Source organism: Trachemys scripta, chromosome 3 (assembly GCF_013100865.1).
Source record: "Trachemys scripta elegans isolate TJP31775 chromosome 3, CAS_Tse_1.0, whole genome shotgun sequence".
In the NCBI taxonomy this organism is placed as follows: domain Eukaryota; kingdom Metazoa; phylum Chordata; order Testudines; family Emydidae; genus Trachemys; species Trachemys scripta.
The window spans coordinates 69,385,690-69,400,426 of NC_048300.1; the positions used below are offsets into that span (position 1 = coordinate 69,385,690).

Sequence of the window (14,737 nt, forward strand, 5' to 3'; positions counted from 1 at the left end):
TTAACCGGAGGCACTGAAATCAATCAAAACAATCTACATGTATCTGAGTTTCAAATAAATGTACTAAACTCGAATCTTTAACATGTTTGCTTGAATTGTTAGAGAATCAGGAGTTTATGCTAATTCTATTTGTCTGTGTTTACCTATATCTTATTCGAAGTTTAACAATGTGATCTAATTAGCTTGTAGTTGCTAAAATCCTGTTCCTGTCTTTTATTGATTCATTTAATGATTCATTACTGTATTCTGTTGACTCAAAGATCAAAGCTGTAAAATACCATAGGAATTAATAATATTATTTACATTGTCTTCAGCTTAATTCTCTGTGCCATAATGAACTGCCTTGATAGTCTGAATGATTAATTGCTATATGTTAATGAACACAACTACTTACCTGTGTATGTATAGGAAATAGAAGATTAGTTTCAAAACAACAATATACTTTACCTATTCTTCATTTGAGGAAGGCTCTGCTCTGACAATTGCTGTCAAGAGGCTATCTGCTTGCTAGACAAATATAAAGAAAGCTTTGGGCCTGATCCTTTTTGTCTCAGATCTGCCTAACTTTGACAGGGAAAGTCTAAGCCACAAAACTGAGGTCTCCGGGTTTACTCTGGATTCACCATGGAATTCTCATAGAAGGATTTGAACAAACTGCACCTAGAATGCCATCTCTGCTATGAAACTAACCTAAGACGTTACGCACATTTGTATGTATACAGACGCACCCCGGGTTACGCAAACCCGACTTACGCAAATCCAAATTTACGGAAAAAGTTCTGTAAGCTAGAAAGTTTTTTTGTTTTGTTTTTTGTTTGTTTGTTTTTTTGCATAATGGTCAGGTATACGTTCCCAACTTATGCAAGTTATGCAAGGCGTTCCTTGTGTAAGTCGTGGAGTGTCTGTATTGATCTCTTAACTATGTATAACTCTCTTTCTTTTTTCTTTAATTAATAAATCTTGGGTTTAGTTAATAAGGATTGGCTGTAAACCTGTATTTGGGTGAAATCTGAAGTATTCATTGACCTGGTGTGCAATGTGTCCAGTGTTTTGGGATTGGTAGAACTTCAAGTATGGTGAATAAACTTTTCAATAATCTCTCACTATATTAGACTTGGCTGTCTGGATGGGAGTCGAAGGCTGGATTACTTAAAGAGCACTGTGTTTTGGCTTCTTGGTAGCCAGTGTGATATTATAGAAGCTGTTTAGGCTATTGACTTGTTGATTCTAATTATAGAATAAACCAGCAGTTTTGGGGATTGTCCGCCCTATTTCTTGCAGTTTGCCCTGAGTAAGCATTTTCAGGGTAGCCCCTAAAGGCACCACCATCACACACACTTAAAGCAAGGATACAGTATTGCTGCAAAGATGGAGAAACAAATTCAGCTGTGGTATAAGCAGATGCAACTTCCATTTAAATCAGTAGGGTTTACATTTGCTTATGGCAGGGCTGAGTTTCACTTTTAGCTAGTGTTAGAAACTATCTTAATCTCAAAGCAGCTGTGATAATAGCAACCTCAGCAGAAACTCTTTCTGGATCTTCTTTGCAAACAAGACATAGACATAGGTGCTGGAACTGGTTTGACGTGGTTTTCGTTATATAAAGGGTTTACAGTTTGGTTCAATGGCTCTCAGCACCCCCACTATAAAAATTGTTCCAGCACCTCTGGGCATAGAAGACTGTGCTATATTCACTACAGGGACGACTTGGCTCAAAGAAGCTGCGCTGTCACTGAGTGGTATTCTCATAAACATGGTGGGATTCTAGAACATCCACGAATCTTGCAGTAAGAGACATGGGGGGATGGCTTAGTGCTCTCTATCTGATTTGGTCCACTGAGCTGTGACGTAGAGCTTGCATTTGCTTGATTGAGCAGATCAGTATAAATGGTGTAGAATTCCATTGTGAACTTATGGTTTATAGCTAATAGTCAGTTGCATGAAGCTAACTTAGATTATAGCCGGCTGCTGGCCTAGATAAAGTGGTGAAGTAGCCACAGGTTCTGTGGAAATATTCTCTCTCATAGCATCAGTTCTACTGGATGACACAAGTTACCTCAGAACTGAGTGGGTGAGTGACTGAGTCTGGATTAGTGTCCATCATTACCTGCTAAGGCCATTCTGAACTGGCCCATTGTTCCCCTGTCCCACATGACAGCAGAAAAAGGCAAAACTTGAGTGGCAGCCATAGTATGCTCCACCCCCTCTATCAAACCCAGGGCTGGGAGGCTTGCTCCCAAATGCAGTGTTGACACATCCACAGAGATCAAACTTTCCAGCATTGTAGACTTTGTAGGAGGTATTCCAGAGGTGGAAGTGGGAAACAGCCATTTGCTGAGAAGTGCTCCTGCAGTGAGCCAACAGAGTTCCTGGTGGAAATCAGCTCAGAAATGAATGCTTGTCCAAGTATAACTTCCCTGCCATACTTCCTACCTACTCATTAGACAGGGAAGGAAAGCCAATGGCAGAATGGCTACTCTGGGGGCTGGGTTGCCAGGAGACAGAGAAAACCAGGGTCTCCAGAGATGGAGTGTCATTTCCCTGTGTGCACTGCTGGGCTACCAGACTGCGCCCCTTATTCCCCCTCTACAGGGTCTAAAACCTCTCTCCCTTGAGAGAAGGGTGTAGTGGAAAATATGTGAGGAAATCTTTGCAGAGTTTCAAACATACCTTGTTCACTTCTGTGGCTTTTTCTTCAAGAGGGGGACAATCTGGCCAAAAGTATCCTATGCAAAATCTTGAGGGATATACAAATCCACCATACTTTTAAGTGACAGCACTGTATGGCTCTCTAGGCACTTGCACTGGTATGTAAGTGGTTGTGACACTGACATTGCAATGGATGCTGTATCTTCGGTGAACTGAGGCTTTTATGATTGACTGTTAGTAGAATGTAGCATTCTCTGTGGGCAATCAACCCTACAAATTCTGTCTTCTGATTAAACTTCGTAGACCCATCAGATTTGATAACAGAGACTGAGGTAGAATACTGAGATCTATTATGGCTAGCCATATCAATCAGTCCAATTTAATTTCCTCAGGAGACATGGACCATGCCTGGGATGATGGATTTTCTTGAAGACCTGATAAGCCTGCTTTGAGAGAACATCTCAAGGGCTTGTAGAGAACAGGCTATTATCAATACTGATGAATGTTTCCTTTCATCAAAAATTAAGGTCTCATTAGTAGTCCTTGTAGCAGCTGATGATAATAGATGCTTTCAACAGATGACCTTTTTTTTTTTTTACTTGGAGATACTGTCTGCTCTGATTATGAGTTGGCTGTTTTCAGTTGAAAGACGCATTGGCAAAATATGGGTTACAGTTTTTTAATAGGATGTATTATCACAGCCCGTCTTATACCACTGCATTCACTGATGAGTCAGTGGTTGCAATTAAAAATGATATTTTAAAGTGATGGGCTCATGCCATCCAATCTTCTTCCAAAATCCAGGGGGATTCAGATCCAGGGTTTTGGCTCAGATCATTACAAAGCTCTAATATTTTATAGCGTTTAGCACAGCTGGTAAGATATTTCCTGTTGTAAACATGGCATGCAAAGCTTCTGCTCAAGATTGAATATTTTTTCAAGCAAGTTTGAAAAAACAATTCATTTGTGAAGAAGTAAATAGCTGCTTCAGACCAATGTTTCCTCTTCCAGATCAAAAAACATTTCATGTATAACCTTTTTGGTGTGGGTGTCAAGCTATTTACACTGCTACTTAATGTGGGAAATTGGATATATGCTAAGAAAATCTGATTCACTCTAAATTGCTTATGTTAAAATTGATTAGATGAAAACTCCATTTATAATGAAGAATTTCCGAAGTTTTACCACTTTGCAGTGGTGTGTTTCTCTTAGCTAATTGATTGAATCTCTATTTCAGATATAAGAAAGTTATTGTTTTTGTTTTGTTTTTGCCAGAAACAATTTAACACCTGCCCTATTGCTTTTTGTTTACCCTCTGATTTATACACAGAATTAATTCTACTTGTTAATGCACATACTGAAAGTCAGCAGCATGTTGCAGCTCTTATTCAGATGTATAAAGTAAATTCAGAAAATAACTGTGCTTCCAAGCATAGATGAGAATGAACGGTGACATGCCTGGAAGTTTCGCAGATGACGTCCAGGTTGCACAAAATGCAATTTTAGTTAGAAAGCCAAATCCTGTAAACTGCTCAAAGCCCAGTGTGGACAACTCTTGTGACTCTATCATGAGTTTTGTCATATTTGGTGTCTTTCTTGATCTCTCAGCTCCTTGAATCATTTAATTAGGTGAGAAATTCAACTTTCATTCCAAAAAATAAGTTTCTAACCCTGATGCATAGAAGTCTAAAAACGCGAAAGGGTCAGAAACCAGAAGTTAAGTGACATTAACTCAATATTTATTATTTTTAAAATATCTCATGATTTCAAAATAGGATGACCAGATGCCCTGATATTAGGGACTTTGTCTTACATAGGACCCTATTATCTCTCTCCCCTCCTCCCCCATCCTGATTTTTTGCACTTGCTATCTTGCTTTCTATTTGAAAACAATCTTATGATTTTGGGGGGCCTGATTCATGATTTTTGATTGTTTTGGGTTGTCTGACATTTAGCTGGCAGTTTGTCAAAAGTATATAGATTCTTTAGTTTTATTCAGATTTTGGTTGGAAGTTTTTAAGTTGCTTTTTTCTAAGTATTCCTTATCGGGTTGGCTTATCTTCTTTAGAAATGCATTTTTCATCCATGAGACAAGCTTTTTCCACTAACTCTTATACATTTTGCAAAGGTCCACATACTTCTAAGTTGGTACATAAACAAAAATAATAACAAGGGTTTTTAGCTTGGGCATGTAATATTAATGAGTGGGTTTTGTTGTGCACTTTATAAATGTTAATATTATAATTCATAACCTGTATGATTTAAGACATGAAACTTTAAAACTTAAACTGTGTTTGCAAAAGCAGTATTGGAAAAGCAACATGATATAAGGAAGCCCAATGATCAGTCTCCCCCGCCCCCCAACATACTCTTTAAGGGTAGGTGCAATGTCATGCCTCCAATAGAGTACATGTCTGTGTGCTGCATGGAGCAGGAACTGGCAGTTGTGCACTGTCGGAACTTTATGGAGCTATAACAGGAGACAAAATAGGTAAACAATAGTAATGTGTTGAGATGCCACCTGCTCTTGTTTATTTGGGATATTTGGTAGGTTGAGCCTATGTTCACTGAACTCTTCGATAAGCACAGGAGCAGGTCTAAAAGAATAGGGCAGTAATGTTGTTTAAAATAAAATTTGCAGACTGCTTTAAAAGCGATGAGATGTCTAACTGATGTCAGCCAATAGTTTGGTTACTGGAATGCTGAACTGTTACACGTTCCTCTTTGTTGCTTGTTGCATGTACCTTCCATTCTTTTGGACAATGATTAATTGTTGTGTCCTTATTGAACTCCTAGGTGCAGAAGTGCTGTATATGAATATGACTGCTTATAATGAAGGTCGCCTTCAATCATCATTCTGGATTGTTGATAAACAGCATGTATATATTGGAAGTGCCAGCTTAGACTGGAGGTCATTGGGACAGGTAATTTTACTGATCAATGAAAAATCATATATACTTTATATTTTTAATGTAGATCTAAACCAAAGAAAACCATAGTAGAAAAATGTAACTTGCTTATTATTTTTAAATATATAACTTTCTTTGGGGTAAGAATAAATAAGTACAATATTGTGGCTATTTTGTCTATATGGAAGACTGTCTTTCTTGCTGTAAGTCATACTTCTTTGCACAGTGAAACCTGCCATTAACAGGTAAGGGCAGCAGTTCCTCCTAGAAGAGGCGTAATTAAACCACAAGCACATTAAATCATATTGGAAATCTTGGAGTTACATTGCATCAAGTCTGCAGTCCTTACTCAGATAAAACTCCCACTGATTTCAGTGATGAATTTGACTGAGGAAAGAGTGCAGGTACAGGCCCATTCATAAAAAGTTGGAAGATCATCCGTTGGGATTCCCTTTTAGAGTTGATCCATAATGGAAACTCCGCTGTAACATTTCGAGCATAAACCAATTTTGTTTGTTTCTCAAGTCTGCAAACTAGATACAGTAAAACTGAAATTGGGAAGTTCATTCCCAGATAGTGAGTCTAATTCTGAAAAAAATTCAGTGTGTGGAGTTCCTGATGATTTCAGTGGAAGTTACATGCACAGAGGAATTCTAGCATGAGACCCAGAGTTTGTATATGTGTTAGAGCCGAACAATACAAAGCTTATAAATCAGCACTTCTTCATCAGTATATCAGTGCTGTGAACTCACTAATTTTGAGAGAGACTCTTTTTTTAAAATTATTTTGAAGAAGCAACATGTTATTTACGTAGCCAATCTGTGTTCTGAAGGTATCTGTAGTAAACTGTTTCTATAGTCCAGCTGTTAATGCAACTTTTTTTTAGTAGTCGTCTGTTGAAATCATAAAAAAGTAGTATATTTTTTTCTGTGTTAATGTGAGTTTTACATGCAAATTCCTGTGTGTCAAGAATAGCAAAAGTGCCAATATTGATTGTGTACCTTTGCCTTCTATTGGTGGAACCAGAATTGCTCAATTGTGCGTGATTGGTCCTGTACTTTTTAAAAGCTAGTATAGATTTTTCTTCAGCTCAAGAGATAGGGGACTGTGCTTTTGGAGCTAGGTGGTCTGAATTTATCCCCACTGTCATCCTGGAGCTACAGGTAACCATGATGTGCAGCATGGTTTAAACCAGAGGTTCTCAAACTGTGGTCCCTGGACCATCAGTGGTCTGTGAGCTCCATTCAGGTGGTCCGTGAGCTCCATTCAGGTGGTCCGTGGATAGTTCCCTCTAATCTGCACGCCTGGGCAGCCGCACGCGAGAGAATCCGAAGAAGTGAGGTTTTTACTCACGAAAGCTTATGCCCAAATAAATCTGTTAGTCTTTAAGGTGCCACCAGACTCCTTGTTGTTTTTGTAGATACAGACTAACACGGCTACCCCCTGATACTTGACGCGAGAGAATGAAAGGCCACCCACCTAATTTGTGGAGCCGCGCAGGTGTGGCTCCACTAATTAGGTGCCCGGACCCTGGAGAAGATGCACATGTAAGATGAGGTGGTGCCCTTGGGGGGAATAGGGGGTAGGTGGGAGGGGGCAGTGGGGTGAGAAGTGAGAGTGGGGGGAATGTGCAGGGCTGCAGTGGCCAGAGAACGAGGTGAGTTTCCCCAGCTCCAGGGCTGCGGCTGCCAGGGAGGGATGGCCCTCCTTCCCAGCCTCAGCTCTGTGGCTGCTGTGGTGGGGGAGAGACACCCCCTCCTTCCCAGCCCCAGCTCCAGGGCTGCTGCGGCAGGGGAGAGACATTAGGAAGGTAAGACTACTGATATTAAAATATGAGTTGTGTGCTTTTATTTGTAGAACAAAAAAAGTTGTTTATTACTTTTTTTTTTTTTAATATAGCACTTTTATCCAAAGTGCTTTACAATAGTTAGCTAACGGTACAAACAACATTTGGAAAGATCATGAAGTGGTCTGCAGAGACCCTCAGCAATTGGCAAGTGGTCCGCGGAAAAAAAAGAACCACTGGTTTAAACCACAAAGTCCTAGATGGCCATAGATGAGTTATAATAAAATAACTTGCTTTCTAAATATATGAGAGCTTTGCAAATATGTTACTAATTATGGGCATAGTGTATAACAATATTTGTACGTAAGATTGACTAAACAGTTCATACTGAAATTTTCCAGGCTTGTTTTGATCTAAGGGGTTGAATGTTTGAACAAAAATAGCTCAGCCACTTGAATAACAAGAGACTGAAGTAAATATACTTTTACCATTATAAAAAAAATGTTTGTAACCTTTATTTTTAAAACAATTATAGTGCATCACAAGTTTGTGGTAGAAACCTTGCCAGAGACTTAATTCCTAGATTGCAGATCTGTCTTTTGGTGGCCCAGTGAAAATTCCAGCCTTGGGGCTGTTGTAAATTATGCCAGCTGGGAACGGCCCCCTTGATGTCAAGATATTAGAGAGAATATCCAGAATATAAAGCTTGAAAGCTTGTCTTTTCACCAACACAGAAGTTGGTCCAATAAAATATATTGCCTCACCCACCTTGTGTCTCTAATTTACTACAGATTTGGTAGTAAATTTCGGATTTAACTCTGTTTTGGGAGGGATTTGGGGTTGTATCTGTCAGTGACTTTAAAAAATGATTTCTGCTGCCCTCTTAGGATGAGAAGTTGGTTCTGAGACGAAACTTTCACTGTAAAACTGTTGTGCTTCTGTTGAAGCAGCAGTTAATGATAAGCATTAGCTGCTGTATCAATCTAGAACAGGGGTGGGCAAACTTTTTGGCCCAAGGGCCACATTGGGGTTGCAAAAGTGTATGGAGGGCTGGGTAGGGAAAGCTGTGCCTCTCCAAACAGCCTGGCCCCCTACCCCATCCGCCCCTCCCACTTCCCGCCCCCTGACTGCCCCCCCTCAGAACCCCTGACCCATCCAACTCCCCCTGCTCCTTGTCCCCTAACCGCCCCCTCCTGGGACCCCACCCCCATCCAACCCTCCCTGTTCCCCGTCTCCTGACCCCTATCCACACCCCCTGCCTTGACAGGCCCCGGGACTGCCACGCTTATCCAACCCCTCCCCCGTTCCCTGACTGCCCCCCAGAACCTCCGCCCCATCCAACTGCCCCCTGCTCCCTGTCCCCTGACTGCCCCCCCAACCCCCCCCCACCCCTTATCCTACTCCCCCTCCCCCTTACCATGCTGCTCAGAGCAGCATGTCTGGCAGCCGCACCGCTGGCCGAAGCCAGACGCACTGCCGCTCTGCTCAGCAGGAGCATACAACCTCGCCACCCAGAGCGCGGGGGTGTGGCTGCGGGGCAAGGTGGATAGCCCAGGAAGGGCCCGGGGCTAGCCTCCCCGGCCTGGAGCTCAAGGGCCGGACTGATGCACACATTGTTTAGCCTAGAATCAGGAGATAGCCTGTTGGTTTCTTTGCATTATAAACCAGATGGAAGAAAAACTGTCATCTACCCTGTGTGTAGAATTTCTTCCTGTGGCTTCCTTTGTTACGTGATCTATGAGTTCTTGTTATAATATTTGGTTTAGTTTTGTGTGTCAGCAGTCTGGTGAACCCTTAAACCTTTGGAGGGCAGTAGAGAAATTAACGGGATTGGGAACTCTTCTGAAGTAATTTCCAGTAGTCAGTGATTATGAACAATATTTTTCAAGACAAAATATACTCTAGATTCCCCCAATGGAGCCTAGAGACTAAATTCTGTACATTGATTGTGTGATGAGACAGGTAGTCATTATAGAGGTTTTGGGCAGTTAAATCTTTTATTCTTAGTCTTTAGTCTTTCCCTTGTTATAGAATTTAGGGATTAAAAGAGTAGTTTATGCCCTCCTCTGATCTAGAAGGTGGTAGATCTGAGACCTATAGTCTTCTGCTTGCAAACATGGATTTTCCTTGCAAGATGTGGATTGCAAAATATGGATTTTTTTTAACCATCCAGTAGGCGCAAGAGGACTTAATTCTTATTCTGCCTCAAACCTGTGCACAGTACAAATCAATAAGAGTGAAATGTGGTTATGAATACAAGAATTGTTGGGACTATTTAGAGTACTTAATGTGGTTATTCCATTAAAAATGAAACTTACTATGATTATATCTGCACATATTGTACTTCTGTCTCTGAGTAAAAAGAACTCTTTTGAAGTCACATGCATACATTCCTGTGTTGGAATTACTATTTATCTACCTACCTAATCAATTCATGTAATGTCTGAGCACCTCACCAATATTTATTAATTTATCCTCACAACACTCCTGTGAGATGGGAAAGTATATGGTTTACTCCTACTTTATAGGTGTGGAACTGAAACTCAGAAAAATTACTTTGTCTAATAAAAAGGGACACCTATCTAAAGGGGTCGGCACCCCGACACAAGTTACAAACACATACATTTTTATACAGCAGCACCAAACTCAAAATTCCTTCTCCCCATGCAGACCCTGTGCACCCTCCACAGCAGCCTGAGTGAATAAATGCATCTTGTAGATCGAGTTACTAGCCAGAGGCCACAGGACCATCCTTTCATTCCATAGCCTCCTGCTGTTGAGCAGAAATCCATCTTTTATTATACGTAGGGCCATAATTCCAGAATCTACACTCTTCCCATCTCTTGCCTACCTGCAGACCAAGAGACCAGACAAAGGAATAAGCTTATGTTGCATGTCAGTACAGGGTACTTAACGTGGAGCAGATAAGTGCAGCACAGAACATTTAACAATTAAGGGTGCTGAGCTAGTCCAATTTATAGCTGAATTTTATTGCCATTTTGTTTCTGTGTAACAGGTCTGTTAGCCTATTACCTTCTACCCCTGTCCCGTTTTTTTCACAGTTGCTATCTGGTCATCCTAATTACACTGGTCTACAATTTTTGAGAAGTCGTCTGCTTCAGAGATAAAATGTGCTATTTATTATGGATTTTGATGTGCTGAATTCAAATATGACAATTAAAACGATTAGCTACTGTTTCTAAGATATTTAAGTTTTTACATTTTATGTCTATGTATATTGTGTAGATAGTAGAGTTTTAATCATAAATTGTAAACCTAGGTCTTTTCATGTGTTTATGGTTGCTTTACATGATAATATTTCACCTGTCCTGTTTATGTAACACTTTAAAAATCAGCGAAAGGGTTATATAAATAAAATTTATTATGAAACAAAAGGCAAAAAACTATTATGTACATAGTTTAGTCCTATTCAGTGTCTACTCGGCACTTTGTGGCTTGTCTCTTGTATTCATTAAATGGAGCATCTCTTGTCACTGTCCAGCAATAGTCTGCAAGCATTGATGGGCTGGCTCCATTTGCCCTGATAGCGTTTCTCCATTGTTGCAATGTCCTGGTGAAATCGCTCGCCGTGCTCGTCGCTCACTGCTCCGCAGTTCGGTGGAAAAAAATCTAAATGAGGGTGCAAAAAATGTATCTTTAGTGACATGTTGCAACCAAGGCTTTTGTATGCCTTGAGGAGGTTTTCCACCAACAACCTGTAGTTGTCTGCCTTGTTGTTTCCGAGAAAATTTATTGCCACTAACTGGAAGGCTTTCCATGCCGTCTTTTCCTTGCCACGCAGTGCATGGTCAAATGCATCATCTCGAAGAAGTTCACGAATCTGAGGACCAACAAAGACACCTTCCTTTATCTTAGCTTCACTTAACCTTGGAAATTTTCCATGGAGGTACTTGAAAGCTGCTTGTGTTTTGTCAATGGCCTTGACAAAGTTCTTCATCAGACCCAGCTTCATGTGTAAGGGTGGTAAGAAAATCTTCTTTGATTCAACAAGTGGTGGATGCTGAACACTTTTCCTCCCAGACTCCAATGACTGTCGGAGTGGCCAATCTTTCTTGATGTAGTGGGAATCTCTTGCACGACTATCCCATTCGCAGAGAAAACAGCAGTACTTTGAGTATACAGTCTGCAGACCAAGCAAGAGAGCAACAACCTTCAAATCGTCACAAAGCTGCCACTGATGTTGGTCACAGTTTATGCACCTCAAAAGTTGTTTCATGTTGTCATAGGTTTCCTTCATATGGACTGCATGACCAACTGGAATTGATGGCAAAACATTGCCATTGTGCAGTAAAACAGTTTTAAGACTCGTCTTCGATGAATCAATGAACAGTCTCCACTCATCTGGATCGTGAACGATGTTGAGGGCTGCCATCACACCATCGACCTTGTTGCAGGCTACAAGATCACCTTCCATGAAGAAGAATGGAACAAGATCCTTTTGACGGTCACGGAACATGGAAACCCTAACATCACCTGCCAGGAGATTCCACTGCTGTAGTCTGGAGCCCAACAGCTCTGCCTTACTTTTGGGTAGTTCCAAATCCCTGACAAGGTGATTCAGTTCACCTTGTGTTATGAGGTGTGGTTCAGAGGAGGAGGATGGGAGAAAATGTGGGTCCTGTGACATTGATGGTTCAGGACCAGAAGTTTCATCCTCTTCCTCTTCCTCATCTGACTCAAGTGAGAATGATTCTGGTGCATCAGGAACCGGCAGTCCTTCTCCGTGGGGTACTGGGCGTATAGCTGATGGAATATTTGGAGAATGCACAGTCCATTTTTTCTTCTTTGACACACCTTTCCCAACTGGAGGCACCATGCAGAAGTAACAATTGCTGGTATGATTTGTTGGCTGTCTCCAAATCATTGGCACTGCAAAAGGCATAGATTTCCTTTTCCTGTTCAACCACTGGCGAAGATTTGTTGCACAAGTGTTGCAGTATATGTGTGGGGCCCACCTCTTGTCCTGATCTCCAATTTTGCAGCCAAAATAAAGGTGATAGGCTTTCTTAACCATAGTGGTTATACTGCGCTTTTGTGATGCAAAAGTCACTTCACCACAAACATAGCAGAAGTTATCTGCAATGTTTACACAAGTACGAGGCATCGACACTGTATGATTTCTAGAGCTGATATAGGGCAATTTGTTCAGCAGAGTGATGTAAGCTTCGTTCTGATTGCATCATCCATGACTTCTAGGAATAACATGATGCAATTCCTATCATGTATGACGCAATACCAGCTTCAGATTGCATCATTCATTGTTTTCCTAAAAAGCAATTACTGTCCAAACCCAGTCATAGATTTATTCATAGATCTATTCATAGATCCAGTCAAAGATGTATTTGAGTCATTTCTGGTTTAAATTGAGATCCCTTCCCTTTATAACTCACTTATCCTCCGCCATTCCCAAGTCAAGGGTCGTATATACTGACCCAATAGCATATCTTGAAAACTAGAGCCAATCAACAATTTTAAGCATCATTTTCGTTCTCAGTGACTTAGAATTAGTAAAATTTGACTACATTTATTTCAGAAGCATTTTGGCTGTAGAGCAGTGTTATTTGTCTCTTGGAAGCCAGAGTCTAGAGTTGAAATAATAAATTAACTGCAAATGGCCACTTGGAAATCAGCATGAGGTGTTGTCTTAAATGAACTCTTGTGTTAGATTCATTTTTACATCAACTCTGTAGAGAATTGTTATCCGTGTTTTCAAAGAGGACAGTAGAAATCAATCCTACACATAGAGTTTACTAAGTTTTTTTGCCATTTTTCTTCTCTTGTTGTCCTTGACAAAGATTATGGGTGTTATTTATTTGCATAAAGAGAGGGGGAAAATTTATACCAGGAAGGCATACTTTGTATGCCATGTGCATTAGTTATGGACGAGCATGTAAAGGTTCAGTGATTTGGCTAATGTCTTTACCACCAAAATTTTGCTTCTTGTCTGAATCTCAGCTTCATCTTCATTTTTAACGCTTATGCTAAAACTAAATGCTACTTACCCTAAACCTTAGCTACTCATGGCAGTGGGAAATTTGTCTGAGAAACTGCCTGAAGTTATAGGGGAAGCTGGTAGTGCTTTTATATCTTAAAGTTCCCTGAAACTTCCCATTGTATGGCCTCATTTTCAGTTGCTCATATCTTTACCAAACTTGTACTTTTGAAATTTTCCATGTCGGGTATCTGCCTTAGACCAAGTTCTTTTTTTTTTTTTTAAATATAGACAAAATGGTTCAGCCATTTCTGAGAATGAAGTTAGGAGAAAATAAGTTGTTTTGCCAATGTTAAAAAAAAAATTCTGGTGACCTTTTCTTTGAACACCTCTAGTACCCTCATCCTTTGGTCACGTACTTGAAATTTGGCAGGAGGTGGCCTTTGTGTCAGGGATATGTCTTTTGCCACACCCAATCACATCATTCTAAATTTGGCCAGGTTATAACCATCTGAAAAATTGCAAGGATAAGGTCCTTTGCATTTGATGGGGAAAGAGACTAGGACTGGGGTGAGAAGCTTGCAGAGTAGAGACTGGGACTGACTTGATGAGGAGAATGGAACTGCGATGAGGAGCCTTTGGTGGGAAAGAGACTGGATGAGGACAGGAACAATTTGGAGGGCTGAAGACGGTGATGTTTGGGGAGAATGACTGCCAGAGCACATTTCTCTCCAGATCCTGGAATGGAACCCAATATTCTTGAGTCGCACCATTTCTCTGCTGTCAGCAAATATTTGTGAAACCCACTGGCAAGGTGTCCTATCTCTTTCTAGTTCTAGTCCACCATATACAGGATGACTACCTACTGCTGCTATTAGTTACTCTGCTAGTTCAAATGCAGAAGTCTTTGTGGTGGATCTAAAGACCAACCCTGCTGATGACCAGTGTGAGTGTCAATATAGTGTCACATGATGGAATTTGATTGGGTTTTTTTTCAGTTTATTTTTTTTTATAAACCTAGGAAATTACATACAAAGAATGGTAAAAGAACATTATTAAGATTGCAAAATCAAGAATTCAGGATTAGGAAATGCCAGAATTAAGGTTGCCCGTGCAGCCTAAATTCAGCTCCCTTGTGCATATGTATTATGATACAGTATTTAATTATTTGACCACATCCTAATTTTAAAGGAAACCTTAATCCTTGCATTTGCTAACTTTTGAATACTTGCCTTTTGTAATCTTAATGTTCTTTTAATACAGCCTTTGTGTAATAATATAGAGACTATAAGGAACAATTATTGCCTAACTCCACGAGGTGATAAATTTGCATTTGCAGCCCAGTAATATATTGTACATTTTTTGCAGTTGAAGGTCCGGTTTCACAAGGCAAGTTGTGACTTGGTGTGAATATCCGAGGGCCAAACTTTTCCCGTATCA

At 40.4% G+C, this 14,737-nt stretch overlaps 1 protein-coding gene across 6 annotated transcripts in view; it reads left to right on the forward strand.

Annotated features, from left to right (window-relative positions):
* PLD5 (phospholipase D family member 5) overlaps positions 1-14,737 on the forward strand; it is a 255,241-nt gene that overhangs the window by 187,296 nt on the left and 53,208 nt on the right. For 5 of the 6 annotated variants that reach the window (XM_034765027.1, XM_034765021.1, XM_034765022.1 and 2 more), the window contains one exon: positions 5,446-5,573. In XM_034765027.1, coding sequence (XP_034620918.1) covers positions 5,446-5,573 — 128 coding nt within the window. Of the gene's footprint in view, positions 1-5,058; positions 5,141-5,445; positions 5,574-14,737 lie in introns of those variants that run through there. The other variant, XM_034765026.1, reaches the window with a different exon arrangement.